The 17,589-nt window shown below is 46.3% G+C and overlaps 1 protein-coding gene across 2 annotated transcripts in view; it reads left to right on the forward strand.

Moving 5' to 3' along the window:
• The first annotated feature begins 362 nt into the window (after nt 1-362).
• Nucleotides 363-17,589, forward strand: part of DAB2IP (DAB2 interacting protein) — a 167,044-nt gene continuing 149,817 nt past the window's right edge. The window contains exon 1 of one of the 2 annotated variants that reach the window (XM_071574628.1): nt 363-885. In XM_071574628.1, the coding sequence (XP_071430729.1) occupies nt 828-885 (58 nt within the window). In that variant the 5' untranslated portion in view covers nt 363-827. Of the gene's footprint in view, nt 886-6,325; nt 6,717-17,589 lie in introns of those variants that run through there. The other variant, XM_071574631.1, reaches the window with a different exon arrangement.

The following is a 17,589-nucleotide window of genomic DNA, read 5'->3' on the forward strand; positions in this document are numbered from 1 at the left end:
GAGCCCAGCAAAGCCAGGGCTCACCCTGCAGCTCATTTGCAGGAGCTTTCCAAGCCAGCTTAGCAGCAGTCCGGGCTTGGCAGAGGAGGGGAATGCAGGACAAGGTCCCAGCCAAGGCTGCTGCTGCAGCAGTGCCCGTGCCCGGCGCAGTCGCTGCTCCCCGTGGGGCACCGGCTGGGCTATTCATCCTGCAAACAGCTCCTTCCCTTCCAAGGCAGCCCGAGGGACACAAGGGAATGGCAGAGTTTATTATAAACTGAGTAAAGGAGCAGACTATTGCTGGAGAAGATCCAGGGTTATAAAAGATCGTAGCGGGGGGAGGAGGAGGAGGGAACAGGACATAATTTGTGTTTGTGCGTGAGGGGGTGCAGACTGGTGGCTTCAAGCAGGCATTCCCCAAACCCTCGGGACCTTTGCCTGGTTTTGGTGGGATTTTCTGCAGTGCAAACCGTGCTGTGTCAGAGCCCACTTACTTTTTATTGTATCAATCATTCTCTTTATGCAGCAACACGACTCGCAGAACGCTCGCAGGTCCTGCTCTGAATGAGCTCCGCTCGCTGCCAGCTCAGCCTGGTTACTGCTGTAACTTAGTCTGGGGGATGGGAGAAAAAGGTTGCTGCTACTTTAAATATAATGCATTAAGAGGATGCTGGAAAAAGGCCTGCATGCTGTAATACCCAGCCATCGAGTTGGAAAAGGAGCCAGATGTAATACAAAAGAAGAAACACAGCCTCTTATGGATGCTGCACTAATTCATAAATCAGGTGAATCAGCTTAGGCAACTGCTGTGTTTTTATGCCTCTGCTGCATGGAGAACTGCATGTTGGATGCTTTTATTTGAAGTAATGGAACCAGATAATCCTTTGGACCAGGACAACTCCAATGGTAAGAAGTAGAAAACATAGAAAAGAAAGGGAAGAAAAGGATAATGAGAGAGTGTCTGAGTTACCCATCCTGAAGCACAGGGGTAGGCATGTGTTTGTGCTGTCTTCTGCATGGCTAAGTGGAAGTGAATGTGGTGCTGGGCTTCACATGGTCTTAGAAATCCCCCTCTTTACAGGGGCTGGAGGTGAACAAGTAGAGGGCTGAGACATTGATCTGTACCCTGGAAGGAGCAGGGGAGAGGCAGAATTAACCTCTGTCCTGGCAGTGTGAGCAGAGGGAAGGGGGATCTGCATTCCCCTTACTCAGTCTGGGGGGCTCTTTGCCTCTATAACTTTGTGCCCTGTGTGCTGCCACACGGGAGCAGATTCTGGGTCTGCAGAAAGCTTTCCTCCAGGCAGTCGCATGAGTAATTTACTTAGGAGGATATATTTAGCTAAGGACCACATAAATTCACCCTGGAATTAAAGTCCATGGTTAAAACTGCAGCTATTCCATGGATTTATAGCATTCCACATGCTGATGTTCTGCTATCTGGTCTGTTGGAAGGCATACAAAAAAGCATAACTTGGGGGGAAAAGTTGTTTGCAATTGCAAATCTTTTTCTCTGTTAGTGGAGAGAATTGGCTGCATTGAGGACAACAAATTGTTCCTGTTTATGAAAACAACTTAAGATGGTGATTTTTAGAATAAATTGATTCTCAACTCTTTAATATGCATTGGATATTTTCCGAATAGAGTTTGAAATCCACCAAGTATTGCACTTGCTACATAGATACTGTTCAGGAACTAGTTATGTATTTCCTCAGCATGTCCTTTGCTGTCAGCCAGAGCTTCAAGGGGGGCTCAGCTGCTGTGTTAATATCACAGAGACCTAAAACTGTGTGGAAAGAATGTGGTTAAGGGGATGGAGTAACATTTAAACTGTGAACAGTTGACTGGGCAGATAGGAGTGGGCAGCACTTGGGGCTCTGTGCTGGGCTGAAATCAACTTCAGCTTAATCAGGGACAGATTTCTGGTGTTTCAAACCATGAGATTTCCATGAAAATATTGGGAGGGGAACCACCTTTTTTATTTCATTTTTCTATACTCTTTCATATGTAGTTATATTAATTCCTCTCTAGAAGAGCAGTATCTACTTTTCATGTCTTATACCTCCTGTTAGACCACTGAGATACAGAATCAAATCTTATTTTCTTTACAGCAGGAAGTTTTAGGATTATCAGAGAAGGGCATGCACAGTTTGAGCTGATGTTAACAAAGATAAAAGCAACTGTTCTTGCCCATCCCAGCATTAGAATCTGGACTTTGGGAGTCACAGAGAGTGTCTTGGTTCAGTGGGAAGTGCAAGTTTAACTTTATTTTCTCTAGTATGTTGGAATGGCTCACTGCATTTAGAATGCATATTTTAAGATGCACAGATTTGTCTTTCTTCTTACAGACAAGTAATTCTGTCACAGTGTGTAGAAACTCATTTTCCTACAAAATATTCTAATAAGTGGGTGACACTGGGAAGGTTCATTAGCTGGGAGATGAGAGATAAATAAGCACTGTTGGTACCAAGGGTCTGAGAGGAGCCTTCACTGACTCCCTTCCCAGCTCTGTGAATCCCCATCTTCCTTTAAGTGTTTTTAATTACTTTGATTTAAACCATCTCATTGTAAAACAAATGGGCAGAACCTGCAGAAGGTCAGTGGCTTGGCTGTGCTGCTGGAGCTGCAGCACTGCAGGACTGAGGCTTCCTCTGGTACTCTGATATTCTGTGGGATATTCTGTGTGAATTCAGTGCACACAAAGTTTTCAGGAATGCCCTCTGAGAATGTTCCCCTCTGCCAGCTGCCCTGGCCCTAGAGCTGCCCTGCCCACGCTGGTGACTGTCCTGTGCCTCTGGTGACAGTGACAGATGTCACTGCCTTGGGAAGTGACCACGACATCACTCCTGTGCTTGCTGTGGAAGGGCCTCTTTACCTTCAAGGATGTCAAATCAAACCCCTTTCTCTGCCAGCAGGATGAAATCTGGTCTTTAATGTTTGATCTGCCTGGGAGGCCGTGGGGGTTTAACCCTCTACCTTAAAATTCCTCCTCAGTTCCACCCTCGGTGCTCGTTGCCAGCACAATCAATAGTTCATTAGTGGCAGAAAAGGCTCTTCTGGAGAATTTGTGGCAGTAATATCCTTTGAGTTGCAGTTTTTTGCCTCCCCCAGCCCTTGCATTTGCTTACTGAGATGCACAAACCAGCTCACAGGACGTTGGTGGAGCACTCAAGGCTGGGAAGATGTGGCTCATTTCTTTTTTTCCTAATCAAATTAGGCTGCCAATTTTCATGGAGATGCCTCTTAGGTTTGTTATTGCTTGTAACTGGACCAAGGAATGACCACTCATGTATTTTGGGCATGAGATTTAAGCTGTGTTGGCTGCCTTGGTGTGACAGACTGGAGTGAAATCCTAACCTGTGGCTGCAAAGGTTATTGCATTTTGCTCCATGACCCTTCACTGAGTTGCAAAATGTCTTGACTGCTTTGAACACAAGGCTGACAGGCTGCCCTCCCAGGCTGACATTTGTGAAGGGAGATGGAAGTTCCATAACTTTTCTCCTGGGCTAGAGGCTCCCACCAACCTACAGGTTGTCATATGGATGTTAAAAACCATTAAAACACCCCCTTCCCAACTCTCCCCTCCTCCAACATTTTCTTTCCATTCCTCAAAATGCAGGAATATAAAGAAAGATTATTGTCATTTGGTGATGTCTCACAGCTCTGACTTTCTGCAGTGTTCTTTTTGACGTGCTGGCATGGCTTTACTTGGTTCCTTTTACAAAAAAAGAGAGAAGTCTTGGAAGAAAAGTGCTGAAGAATGTGCTGATTCCAAACTCATAACCCTAAATTACCCATTTCAGAGGGATGACATGTCAGAGTTACAGATTTCTCTTTTCTACTATAGCCACTTGCAGCTACAAGAATAAAGACAACTCAGCAGCTTTCTGCAAGCTGGGGAAGATTTATAAGATGTTTTATTTGTGTACAAACTCTTGAGTACAAAATATCTTGAATTATGCATTCATTGTGTGTTCTAATTGCTCAGATCTCAGTTTTTACAGCTCTACTCAACTCTGGAACCACCTCTGAGTTTTTTCTGTGTCCTGACAATACTTCTTTGTGATTTAGTTGTTCAATCCTGTAAGAGCACAGAGTTTTTATGAAACCTTTTGAAGAGCCCTGTAGAGCAGATCCCAAGCACTGGTTGTAGTGGGATCATGTTCCCTCCACAATAGGTGTGAATCACAGGTGTGGATTCTGTGCCACAAAGAAACCAAATCAAACCATTGTGCTTTAATAACACAATAATTACAGCATATCTGCCCCAGTCTGTGACACACAGAGAGAACCAGGTGAATGATCTGCATGACAGCCAGGCTTGAACTTTGTGTGTGTTGGTAACTCAGGTTCTCCCAGTGCTGTTCCAGGGCAGCATCAGAAATCACAGCTGGCAGAGAGCAAAACAGAGGCAGGGACTGGGGAAACAGAATGTTTTGTAGATTAAACGAGGTTTGTTAGCAGAGTTGTGTGGGAAAGCTCCAGGGGAACAGGAGGCCAAGGATTCAGCAGATCTGTAGGTGCATCCTACAGTTTCCAGGCTGGGAATCAGTTGTGGACAACTGTTGCCTGCTGTCACCTCCCTTCTCTCCTCTGAAGGAACCAGCACAAGTTAAAGCTGTAATTGCCCAGCACTCCTGCTGCTGGTCCAGGCTCTGAGGCCCAGCAGATGCCTTGCTCAGTGAGTCAATGATTTTGGCTGCTCTGGAGCTTAATGCAGCATCAGAAAATATCTGCCAAAGTGAAGTTTCCAGAAATGCCTCTTTTCCTCCGGATCTAGATTTTGGTTTACATCTTTCAATGCTTCCCTGGCTGTAGCTGGAAGTTGGTGGGCAGCTGTGGCAGATGGAATAACACGAGCCCTTGTTCTTTGTGCTGGAGCTTTATGTGTGGGTTTGTTTGCTTAACGTTGGTGGGCATGGCCTGGCTGATGGAGCAAACGATGCCTCTGGAGGTGGGTCCTGCTCTCAATCCTCGGGAGAAATCCTGATATTTGGTGTTTTGGAATTCAGAAAGTAAGATACAGAGTTCTTTTATTTGGTCCAGAGTGAAGATAAAACGTTGCCTTGAAATAATAATAGTGAAAGTTAGACCAGAGTTCACGATATTTTATTGTCTCTACAACTGGCTCTCTATTTGTAGAAATGCTGTCAGAGCATTACTCATGGCAGGGGGAATATCCCTGAAGAGCTTTTCACAGTCCATGTGTCAGACAGGAATGCAAAGGATCAATTTACAGCCACAGACAAAGATCTGAAAATGTCCAGGGGGACCTGGGAGAATGTTTCTCACCCCAAATAGTTTCCCTGCTTTCACTGATCCCACTGCAGCCTGTCTCCAGCTTTCCCAGAGTTCAGCCCTGAGCAGCAGCAATAAAAGCAGTCTGTGAGTGCAGTGAGAGCTGGTGTGGGACACTGAGCTCAGGGAGCTCCTGCACTCCCTTCTCACTCTGAGAGAGCTTTGGGGTGTTCTGCAGAGCTGAGGAGTGCTCAGGGTACTGCAGGGGCAGACCTGGGGCTGGGCACGTTTCCACGGGTAACTTGCTTTGTTTGGCAGCTCATCCTTTGCTCCTGGGCTGCAGCTGTCAGGAAAACCAGGCACTGACTGAGGAGTTGTATTTAAAAGCACTCTCTGGAAGGGCCAGTCTGAGAGCCACACAAAGCAGTTCAAAGTAGTTTTCCAGTTGTTTTGCCAGTTTTTGGGTAGTGGTTACACTTCCCCTCAGAGTTAGTAGTAGGCATTTTTATTTCATTCATTCCTACTTTTTTTTTTGTTGTAATTTGAACTTTCCTGTTAAACTTCAGGCAAAACCAGATGATGTAATAATCTGTTTAGAAGAGACAACTTTGAAATGAACCTTTCTTATTTTCTTATAACTTGCAAAACTCTCTGTAAAGTCAGACCTTAACCCTATAAATCTCTATTGATGTGTTTATTCAGCAAGAGGTGGCAGGAGGGGGTTCTCCAGGTTGTCAGGAGGAGCTCACACATCCTTATTTTGACTCTAACAAATGTTTGTTGTTTTTAAGGCTGAAGGAAAAAGAAAAGATTTCATTTTTGTGACTTCTAAGCCAAGATAATCACAGAAACTCAAGAAACAGCAAATGTAGTCAGGGTTTAGGGGCAAAAAGCAGGTGCATTTGAGCTGACAGCCGAGCTCAGCACCGGGGGCTGCTGACCCGCCGCCTGTGCCTCTGCCGAGGAGACAGAGCCAGGTTTTCTCTCCCTGCTTATTCATTTTCTGAGTCATTCATCTTGTGCTATAGCTATTGAAAACTGTAACAGAGTCTGGGAAGCGCTTGGCTTTTGAGTGCTGCCTCCTGATTGGGCTGGGGAATGCTGCTGCTCGGGAATAATGTGTGAACACCATCTGCCGCGGGGAGCCGGCAGGGAATTCTGCTCCGGAGGCACCTTGAGCCAGGACCGCGGGCAAGGGGAGCACTTTGCTCTCCCTCTTTCTTACCCAAACTTTTAGTTGTCGCTGGATTTCCTTCCTGTTTCCCTGCTGAACTTTGTCTGTGCTTTGCTCAAGGGCCGAGCTGGTTCTCCTGTGGGTTTTGGGGTTGTTTTGCCCTGGTTTTTCTCCCTGCGTGGGATTCCTGCCGGGGTTCAGCATGCACAGCCACCCGGGGGATAAATCAGGGGGTTGTGCAGCTGTTTGTTGCAGCACGAGGGGCCACATGAAATGTCTGAGCTGCTCTGAGAAACTGCTCCCAAAGATCTGACCTGCTCGTACAAAGGTAAGCAGGGAAGGACTCTGGAATTTCGGGGCTGACTCCTCACTTGCACAGGGGTTTGTTTTGTTAGGGGTGAACTCCTTTGCACTGGACCTTGCAGCAAAGCCTGATCAAAGGCTGGGTTTTCTTTAATGAGCAGAATAGAACAATGATTGTCTTTTGCTCTTTTGTGTAGAAACTGTTTTACAATAGGTCTTAACACAAACTTTGTGCAGTGGGAGTGTAATTGGAATTCAGGACAGCAGCTGTTTTTTGGGTTTGCATCTTTCTGAAGAGAACTCCCTCAACTCTTCTTTTCCTGCTTATGGGATCTCTCCTTCAGCCTGTTATCTCAGACCAAACACAGTTTTCTGCAGTCAGGATTTGCACTTCAAGAAGACAAGATGTAGTTTGTGAGCCATTAAATGCTGCTGGGGCAGCCCCAGTGCTGGGGAGAGCACTGGAGCCATCCCTTTACCCTCCACAACAGGCCTGGCCCCACAGCACTCTGTTAGCACGTCCTGAACTTTGTGATGGAACTTTGATAATATAGTTAAATTGTTTGTTCTGAAGGTTACATTCAGTAAGACTCCTCTGTCTCCACAAGGCAAAGTTAGCAAAGGGAGGACGTGAAATATTGATGTTCTGCAGAATCTGAGCCCTCCTCCTGCGTCAGGTTATTCCATTTCCTGGGGTCTGTTCCAGGGATAAATCTGCAAAGCCTATTTGTAAGGCTTTACTGGAAGTTCATTGTAATTTATTTTTGGCAAATACCTGATTTTTGGCTTCCTCTTTTGTGTTGGTATGTGAATTGTGAGTGTGTGAGTTGCATGTACCTTTATGTGTTCTAAGAGACATGTTTAGTACCTGCAATTAAGGGAACAGAGTATTGATGCAACTGACACTTGATCTAACCCAAACTTTTCAGATTGAATCAATATCAGGTAAACGAGAGAAGGTCTTGCATCTACTGTGCTTTCTTACAGTCAGGCCTGTGGAGCAAATGTTCTTGTCACACAGAAAAGAATGTTTCTGTCTGCAGTGTCACAAAAATTAACAGTGAGACATCTTTTCACTTAGTCATTTTTCTGGTAAGATGCCAGTTCATCAGAAGCAACTCCTGTAACCAGCAGAAAATTCACTTTGCAGACGCCTGAATCAGGGAAACTGTGGCAAGGCACAGCAGGGATGGGGAGCTGGGCTTGAGGATCCTGGGGGTCCCTTCCATGATGGCTCTGTGAGGGAATGTCTGGATCACAGCAAGGTGCAGCACCAGGACAGCCCACTGGTCCCTGTGCTCCATCCCATCCTGGGAACATGGGATCCATGGATCTATGGATTCAGGTCTCAGAGTGCCTGCTGCAAGCCCAGCGTGTGCCCCTCACTGTGTGGTGCTAAAAACAGCCTTGGAAGGCCATCCATGTGCCATAAAAATGGGGACTTCCAGGAATCACCACATTTCTGGCCATGGGAAAACTGTTCCTCATTCGCTGCTGCTGATAAGGATAACAAACAACACTCACTCAGGGCTGGTTTGGTGCAATTGTGTTGTCAGTCACAGATTTCCCAACCTGCCACTGGGCCAGACAGGATGGTTGTAGTGGGGTGGCAGGAGGAGTAGAGCTCTGCCCTTTGAGCTCCAGGGGCAGGAGTTCCATCCCAGCCTGGCAGGAGGTTCCTCAGCCACTGGCAGGAATGACCAACACAGTGTGGGACAGTGGAGTCCCAGCTCTCCAATTCCATGGAATGTACATGTGCACACTCCAGCCAAACACCAGCTGGTGGGGAAAGTGTGTTTATTTTTTGCTCAGTAGGGACAAGCTTTTTGTACTTCATCAAACACCAGTTCCTTGGTTCAGTGTCACTGGAGGGATGTTTTTGCATGGGTAGAGTGGAGTGGTTCTGACCCTTGTGAGAGGGTTTGCTGCTGGATCCCTCACAAACCTCCCCACAACTGGTCAGTGTTGCCTTTTAATGGGATCCTGTGTAGCTGCAAAGTACTTGTGGTTTGCCTGCCTGTGGCTCCTGTCCTGGTATGCTCATCAATGATCAGTTCTCCAGTGTCTTCCCTCTCATCCACAAAACTTCATTCCAGCTTAAATGTGTTGCTTTTACCCTCTTTTTATACAGGGGAGCTGAATTAGAAGTGCCTTGTCCAGGGCCATGGTATTGGAGTGGCATTGGATCTCCTGTGTTCCCAGACAGTCCTTTGCCATTCTTGCTCCACAATCTTCCTCCTTGCCCATTTCCCTTTCTTTGCTCTTCTTCCCTTCCTGTCCCCTCAAAAATACAATAAATTGCTGGAGGACATTTGTCATTTTGCTGTGGAGAGCACTGTCCATGTCTTCAGAGCCTGGCAAACCTCAGGAGGGTCTTTCAGCAGGCCAGGCTGTTTTCCTGGAAGATGAACTCTCATTCTTACCATGGGAAAGTCCTTTTTCTGCTCAGGGGGCAAAATGCAGCATCGTTGTGTGTGCACAGCCTGAATCCTCTTCTCCTCCACCACTCTCTCACCTGACTTAGATGCCTGATCTTCTCTGGGAGTTCAACCTCACTTAACTCACAAAGAATGTGGCTCCCTCTGCCACAGTTGGTGCCTGGAGCCTGAGTCAGGACATTCTGAGTGAACTTGGGCTGCTGACAAACCTGACCTACCTAGAATGGAGGCTTCCACTTTGCAGCCCTGAGCCAGAGGGATGAGCTGCACCATTACCACACACTCTGCGTGTCTCTGTGCTGGCTTTACCTTTTATATAATCTCATTCTCCTTTGCCAAGGACTAAAATGTAATAGGGACTATTTTTGTGATCTTGGGAGTATTTTTGCTGGCTCGGAGCTCCTTGGAATAGATGCCGCCTCCTGCCATGATGTCATCGCTCCTGGTGCCTGCCAGTAGACTATCAAAATATTAAAAACCAAGAGAAAAATCAAGATAAGACAAGAAAACCAAGATAAGACAAAAATATCAAGATAAGACAAGAAGATCAAGATGAAAAATTGATATTTTGCCTCCATGTAGGTCAGACAAAGCACAGACACCAGTGTTTGAAACAGAAGAGCAGCACTAATGGAGAGAAGGACTTCAGAAAAACTGGGACAGTCTAATGGCAAGCACAGGAGACCAGAGAACTCCTGGATTCTGTTTCACACTGTGTGAAACCATTTTGCAGAGCAGCTGTGGCAGTGAAAATCAGCAGGAGGAGGTTTGATTTTTGAGTTTCCTCATGGAAAATTTGGAAGTCCTTCTTTCTCTCAAGGAATTTCAGCCCATGTCTGCTCTTCTGTTGCAGGAAAATGTGCTCAGCAACCACTCTGGGGTGGATTGTCCTCAGATCCCTGACCCAGAATATCATCCTGGGAACACCATGGAGTGACTGGAACAGGGACTGAAAATTAATCTTGGGAATTCAGTCTTGAAAAATGTACCCAAAGCTTCATGGCAATTACATCAAAGGCTTTGAAATGCTCAAACCCTGATTTCTGCAGAATTATTTCCCCAAGAAAATTCAGCTAATTTCAGCTTTCCATGTCTTTTTTTCCTTCAAAGTTGTCTTTTTGGGTAATATTTCTTTACAAAATTCCAGTGTCTTACTCTTTGACCTCTACAATGTCTAAAGCAATGCTGTTCCTACTACCAGGAACAAAAAATAAAGCATGTTTGGTACTTCTAAAGAAATATCAGACAGTGGCAATAATTCTTTGAATTTAATAATTTAGCATTTCATTCCTTAGAGTTAATGCTTTGAAATAGTAACTGCTCCATTGAAACCAAACTTGGTCAAAACCTGGGTGGTTTTGTGTGTCCCAAAATGTGTTTATTTTGTTGCAGTCCTATCCAGCACCTTTGGCTTCTGATCCTGATGCTGCAGCTCCCAGGCAGGGCAGGAACCTCCCTGGTTTTGAGATTTTATTCTTGAATTTAGTAGGACAGAACTGGAGGCAGAGAACTTTGTCAGCTGAAATGTGCCTTGTCCTGAACCTCCCTGTGCAGGCCCATGTCTGATAGAACTGAGATTAAATGGTTTAAGGACAGTGTAGCAGAACTCAGGCTCTGCAATCAGGTCAAGGTTTGAGAACAAGTGTCTTGAGGAGTGTTTGGAGAGGGAAGTGGTTCAAACGTGCATCACACCTTCCACTGAAACAGGGATGTGGTTTGGGCTGGGACAGTGTTTGCCAAACTGGTGTCTGAAAGGGCTGGAGTCCATGGATTTTCACAGGAGAATTCCCTGGTACTATTAATTGGAGAAATAGTGATAATTAGTGGAAGACACTGACAATCTTTTAATACAGCTCAGTGGGAGAGTTGGGGCAGGGGAGCACAGGCAGAACAAATCTGTTCTTAACAAGTTCTTACAGAGAGATTCCCATCAGTACATGTGGTTTGGTTATCATTTTATCCATGTGGCTTTATCTCTTCAAGCACCACCCTGACCCTGCTCAACCTGCCAGGGTGACACCAAACCCCTCCTGAGGTGCTGAGCAGCACTGGAGTGAGCAACACGTGCAGTGAGAGGATGATCCAACAGCCAGAATTTCAGGGCAGTGAGAAAACCTCTCAGTGGGTGGAATGAAAAGGCTGGAGAAGAAATGCCAGGTTAACAGCTCTTACCAACTCCTGCTGTGAAGGAGCTGCCAAGATCCTCCAGGGAGTGTCCAGCACAAAGCTCTGGGACAGCAGTTTGGTCCTGACTCTGCACAAACTCACCACTCCAAGGAGGCCATTCAGACTTTAAAGATGTTTTCAAACAACCAGGAAAGACCTTCTCTGATACTGCAAGTCTATAAAGTCTTCTCTTGCCAGGCTTTTCTGGTGCCTCACACTGGGCTGCTTTGCCATCCCTGACCCTCCAGGTTGTTATAACTATTGGCAAACATGGATAAAGGGGGCAGGAATTTCTCTTAGACTGCCCCACATTTTTCCATATATAACTATATCCTAACGTTGTTGATAAGCTTATCTCTGTTTCTTACCAACTTTTGGAGATTGCTGCCTGACTTCTTGATCTCTTGGGCTTTTGGGGCATCTGAGAGCAACTTGGAGGGTTTTTCTAAGCTGTTTTGAAAGCACTGATGCTGTGTCAGTAAATCAGTTCAGTTTTGGTGCTCTCTGTCATCTTCCTTGCAAATGGATCCCACATCAAGAAGTGTTCTTAAATATTTTAAGCTAATTATAAATGTACATATTTTGGTGTGGGATAGAGATTAAATATAAATTAAAAACCAACACAGAGAAACACATTCCCAATGGATAATAAACTTTCTCCTACTATAAAAAACTTGTATCCCAGTGGATATAACATGGATATTTTGAAAGCTCTTTAATGTTTAAGGGTTAAGTGTCCATCTCTTGCTGATACTTTGGATGAGTTCTCTGGAGGCCAAGACAAGGAACAGACTGTCCTGTCCTTTCCTCTGTCCTAATTTCCAGTTATTCAAACCCTAATTTTCCCCTAGTGAATGGACAGATATGCACCTTAAGATAAAAGATCCAAATTTTTCTGATCTTCCCATGTTTCCGGGAGCACAGAAACCTCCCAGTCCTTCCTCAGTTGTTCCTTCTTGGACATTTTCTTGGGAGATTTTCTCTTGCTCTGTGGGTTGCTGGGTGCATTAGCAGAGCTTCTGCTTGCCAGAGCTCTTAGAGGAGAACTGGTTTCAATAAATCATGGGAGCTTTGGAAACTCTGGAGTTCCAGTCCTGGCAGCTCAGGAGAGGGAGGGGGAGCAGGAATACAAGAGCTTTTCCAGCTGGGTGCAGAGCAAGGTAATTCTCCAAAGCAGAGGCCAAACAGAGAGCTCTGTGATAGAATTGTGGGTATCATTCCCTTACAGGTTGGGTTAATATTTCATCTCTAGAGGTGGAACAAAATCTTATTATGGGTGAAAGTGGAGAGAGTGAGTGTTGTTAAATGTCTCCCCACACAATGATATGTGGCACAGCATTTTGTAGCCATGGAGGGAGAGGGCTCTGTGAGGAGTGTCAGGGCACACATCCTGGAGGAAGGTGCTGGGCATTTGCTCAGCTCAGTGCTCTGATCCCAGCCTGGCCCTCCTGAGCACTGGAATTCCCACCCCAGTTTCACTCTCCCTTTGTCAGTGGCTCATGCACAGCACTTGGATTTCATTCACATCTCAATTGCTTCAGATAACTCGGATTCTTAAGGTCTGAAGGAGTGATCTTCTTATTTTAATAAATCCTTAGTATGAAACTGGCTTTAACCCTCCTTGCTATTCCTGCTCCCTGTCCAGGATAAGCTTGGAAGTCTTTTTTCTTTCCCTTTTTTTTTTTTTAATTGCTACTTGCTATCGTCAGCCATACGATGCTTTTGATAACAGTCATCAAATTTTACAGCTATCACTATAATCTCACTGCTGTTAACCATCTGCATCACTCCTCCTGCTCTGCAGAAACTGAAGAGAAAACAAATACACAGTTAATTTTAGACAGCACATCCCTCCCATTAATGGGGTTTTGTGTCCCAAGCAGCGTCACTGTTTAATGTCTGTGCAAATAACCTCCTGGAAACGAGCAGGAATCCACACACAAGGAGGTTCCTGAATGGTTTCAGGGCCCTGGGCTGTGCTACAGGGATCAGGAGTGGGCTGCAAAGTGTTGGAGTCATACAAAAATCTGGGCAGTTGGAGTTATAACCTCTGTTTGGGCATTTCAGTGTCATGGAATCTGAGCCTGACATCACCTGACAAAGTGGAGTGAATTTGCCTGGTGACTGCTGTGAACAGCAAAGAGTGCAGAGCAGCCTCTGACTGCAGGGGAGGGTGAAGGGTCTGCCTGGAGCAAAGGAAAGCTGGGCAGGAAGGGTGGGGATTCCAGCAAGGGCTCAGACTGGGGTGTCCTGCTGTGACCCCAGGGAGGAAGGACAGCTGAGCAGAGCAGGGGCTGAGGTGACAGGGCAGGCTGTGCCCACAGCCCCATCCTGGCTGGGTGTGGGGCTGCTCTGGGGCTATACAGGAGTCATTTATCCTCCTCCCTTCTCAGCATCCAGCCCTAAATGAGAGTTGCCAGATGTTGCACCTAATACAGGATTTCCTGTACTTCACCTCCAAATCCCAGGATTTGTTTAAAACCATGTGGAATGTTACCTTTCTTGTGGCTGAGCTGAAAGATGGGAATCACCTTGGAGCCAGTGACCTCCTGGGCTGTGCTGTCCTCTCTCTGCTGGGCACTCAGGAGGCAGAGAAAGTCCCGTGTTGTTGGACAGGGGGAAATGCAGAGTCAAACACCTCCCACAAACCAGGGGGACACAGCTGGTCCTGGGCAGCACCTTCACTCAGAACATTCTGCTTTTACATACCAGGTGTTACCCACTGACCTACCCAAGGTAATTCCTCTACCTGTTGCTTCCCAGGAGTGCCAAGTGCTCAGCAGGTACAGAACAAACTGAACTTGCCACTGCTTGAAACACACCTTGGAGAGAGGCTAAAGCCAAGTATTTCTTCATGTTACCCCTAAAAGAGATGGAGTGAAAACTGGATCTCACTGTGTTAACTTCTTATTTTATAAGAACTACAAACTGAGGTTTAAGACAATGGTAAAATGTACCAGAGGGACTGAGTCAGAGAGAGGGCTGTCACCTTGAGAGCAAAATTCCAGCCTCTCCATTTGGGCTTCATCTGAGTGCTCAGGAGCGATGCCTAAGATGACATCTGTGTCCAGCAAAGCCTTCCAGAGTTATATTTAATCATTGTGGAGAGGTGGAAGGGGTCCCACTATAAAAATGGCATATTTTAGATTTCCTGATCATAATGCTTTAACCTTTCTGTTACTGACACCTGAGATTTCTAAAGGAATGTGCTCTGAAACTCTGTAATTTTATATATCCCCCATTTTTTCTTTATAGGAATCTATTTAAAACTACACAAGAAACCTCTCTTCATCTTCTGAGTGTTTCACTGATTAGCATAATTTATAGCCAGTGCTTGTGAATGAGGTGATTGTACCCAGGTGATTGCAGAAAGGTCTGTGGATCTCAGCTTTATAAATATTATTCCGAATCTAACTTGGTTAAAGTAATTGATGGAACATGAGTGAGTGCCATGCAGAGCTCTTCAAAAGCAGAGACCACACACTGGGTGATCTCTGCAGCCAATCCTCGCCAGGGCTTTGCTTTTCTTAGCAACAAAATTAACTCTGTCGGTATAAAATGTAGCCAATGCTTTACCTCTGCAGTGGGAATCTTCTCACAGGAGACCCAGCCCACGCTGGAAATCCTGCCTGCTTTATGTGTCATCCTCTGCCTCTCAGAGCTGGAGACTCTACAGTTGCTCAGCAGCCCAAATATGTCCTCAGATCGTGAGGTATTGCAGGGAAACACTGGCAGGCAGATCAAGCACCTCTCAGGCTGTCTCTGGCGATGAGAAAAACCATCCAAACTCCCCTCTCTGCAGATCTGTTCCTCCACAGCTGGTTTTTGCACAGCAAGTGAACAGGAGTTCTCCTCTGAGCAGACAGAGTGGTCACTGAAGGGACCAGGGTGTGTGGGGGTGCCCGTGGCCATGAGGAGTTTATCCCAGGAGGCCTCAGGGCCCCCAGGCTGGTGCTGCCAGGGCCAGGCTCCAAAATGAACTCCAGAGCCCATCCCGGGCTCCTGGTGCAGCTGTTTGGCTGCTGGAGGCTTCTTGTGCTTGCTGGACTTGCCTCTTTCTCCCATGTTTTCTTCCTACATGAACTGCAGCTGCCAAAGGAGCTGGAGGTTTGCCCAGGAGCTTTAAATACTCTGGTAATGAATTGGTGGAAACCTTGTCAGTGTGTTTGTATTTTCCCAAAGTTTTATGGGCTGTTCCTTGTCCCACTTGTGAAAAGGTCACTTGGAAAGAGGAGGAGGAGGATGCAGGTCTCCCACTGTCCAAGCCCTGCATCCATGTGTTGGGGAACAACACAAATGGGACAGGAGCTAAAATTTCCTAGAAACTTGGGGGGACCTTTTTATCCTTCTGTGAATTTCTGGAGAACTGCCAAGATGAGAACAGGCACAGCTCTCTGCAAAAACTTGCAGATCCTGGGAAAAGTTGGACTCCTTCTTACAGGAGAGTAGGGAAATAAAGACTCCCAGCTGGTAATAATACACAGCTCTAGAATTCTTCTTGTTTGAGCTGGAGCAGAATTGCCTGGAAGTCCCTGGAGAATTCCAGTCCAGCACTAGACATTTGAGAGATTTGGATCCCAGCTAAAATATTTCCGTTGCTTGACTGAATTTCCAAAACTGAACTCATAATCCAGTCAGAGAAATGAACTCACAGTGCTGCCAGCCACCAGTGTCAGGGTTTGGACAGGGGTGCCATGCCCAGGGTGTCACTGTCATGTGCAGGTCACGAGGACCCGCTCGGGAACAGGAGAGGCCTGGCAGGAACCTGGTGTGGTGCAGCTGCCTTGGAAGAAATAACGAGCTCTGGGGTTGAGGTTCCTTTATAGGAGGGAAAAAAGGGGGAAAGAATGCAAAAGCCAGCGTGGTTCAGTGTCTGGGCATATTTTCAAGGCCTCTTTTATTTTGAGTAATTAATTCTGTGTTTTATTAGTAATGAAAGCCTGGGCTACTCCGTGCAGTGCTGGAGCAGTAAAGGGTGACTCGGCAGGAAGTCAAACTGATGTAGCATTACTTGTGCAATTTATCACCTGCCTGGAGTGCTTGCTCAGTGCAGAATGCAAGTTTATCCGTGCTCAGGGCAATTATACTCCAAATTCACTTAATAATTACCTCTCAAAGGCAGATAACTTCAAACAACTGATTATTTCATAACTAACTGGAAAAATCTGCAGCGTGACATCTCCTCTCCAAGGCAGTCCAAATGCAAGCTGGGTTCTTGGGGCTCTGTTTCAAATGGAGTGATTTCATTGAGTAAATATATATAGCAGGGCCTGAGTGTGCTGGAGCCAAATGCTTGCAGCCTTTTTACACGTTTGTAGTGACTCCAACGAGGTTGTTTGGATTTGGTGGATGAAAAATCCATTCTGTTTTGTCGTTGGTTAAGGAAACTGGAAATGGGAGACTGTGTCAATGTACAGCTGCAAAACTGGCCACAGTGATGGGTGGAACAGGTAAAGTGGCAGCTGTGTGACCTCAGAGTCCTTGTTGGGCCCTCCTGAAGGAAGTTGTGTCAAAGGCACATTGCTCCAACAGGAGCATTTCCAGCCTGCACTGCCCTGTTGTGTTTCCCACCTTGGCATCCCGGGATTGCAGGCTCAGGGAACTGAGGGCTGTGCCAGCAGCACTTCCCAGGCCTCTCCCAGCCATCCCAGTCCCTTCCATCTGCAGCAGAGCAGGAGGCACAGGGCAGGGCTCCTCTCCTCATCCCAGCACCTCACGTGAAACCCAGAGCTTCTTTACTGGGAATTTGGTCTTTGTTTCCCTGTTCAGTGAACTTTGAAGCTTCAGTTTTCCCAAGGATTACAGTGTTAACTCACCAAGCCCCTCCTGGTAACCAGCCTTGTGGTGTCTGCCAGCTGAACACAACAGACCAACCATAAACTGCAAAGCTTTAATTTTCTGAGTCTCTTTTCTGCTTCTCCAGGCAGCAAACACAGCCCGAGTGGGTCACGGCTCTGAGGGTCCTGCTGGGCCCTGCTGAGCTCCTGCCCAGCTTTGGGCAGCACAGTTTTACTGACTGCAGCAGATACATCTGCTGTGCTTTATGGCGCACAGAGAAGCTTGTTTTCTGAATTTTAATTGTCCCAATAAATTAAGATTGTGTTCTATTAGACTGCGGGAAATTAATGAGGGTGATTCAAATATGGCATTATTGGGGAGGTGGGTTGCCAGCAGCAATGTTAGAGAAGTGTTCTTAATTTTGGCTGAGAATAATGAGGGTGGTAAGGATTGTGGGGATTCCCAGGAATCCCTGCTCTGTCCCAGTTTTACCTGCAGGGATCCTGTTGTCCCACT

This window comes from Pithys albifrons, chromosome 20 (genome assembly GCF_047495875.1).
Source record: "Pithys albifrons albifrons isolate INPA30051 chromosome 20, PitAlb_v1, whole genome shotgun sequence".
Classification (NCBI taxonomy): Eukaryota; Metazoa; Chordata; class Aves; order Passeriformes; family Thamnophilidae; genus Pithys; species Pithys albifrons.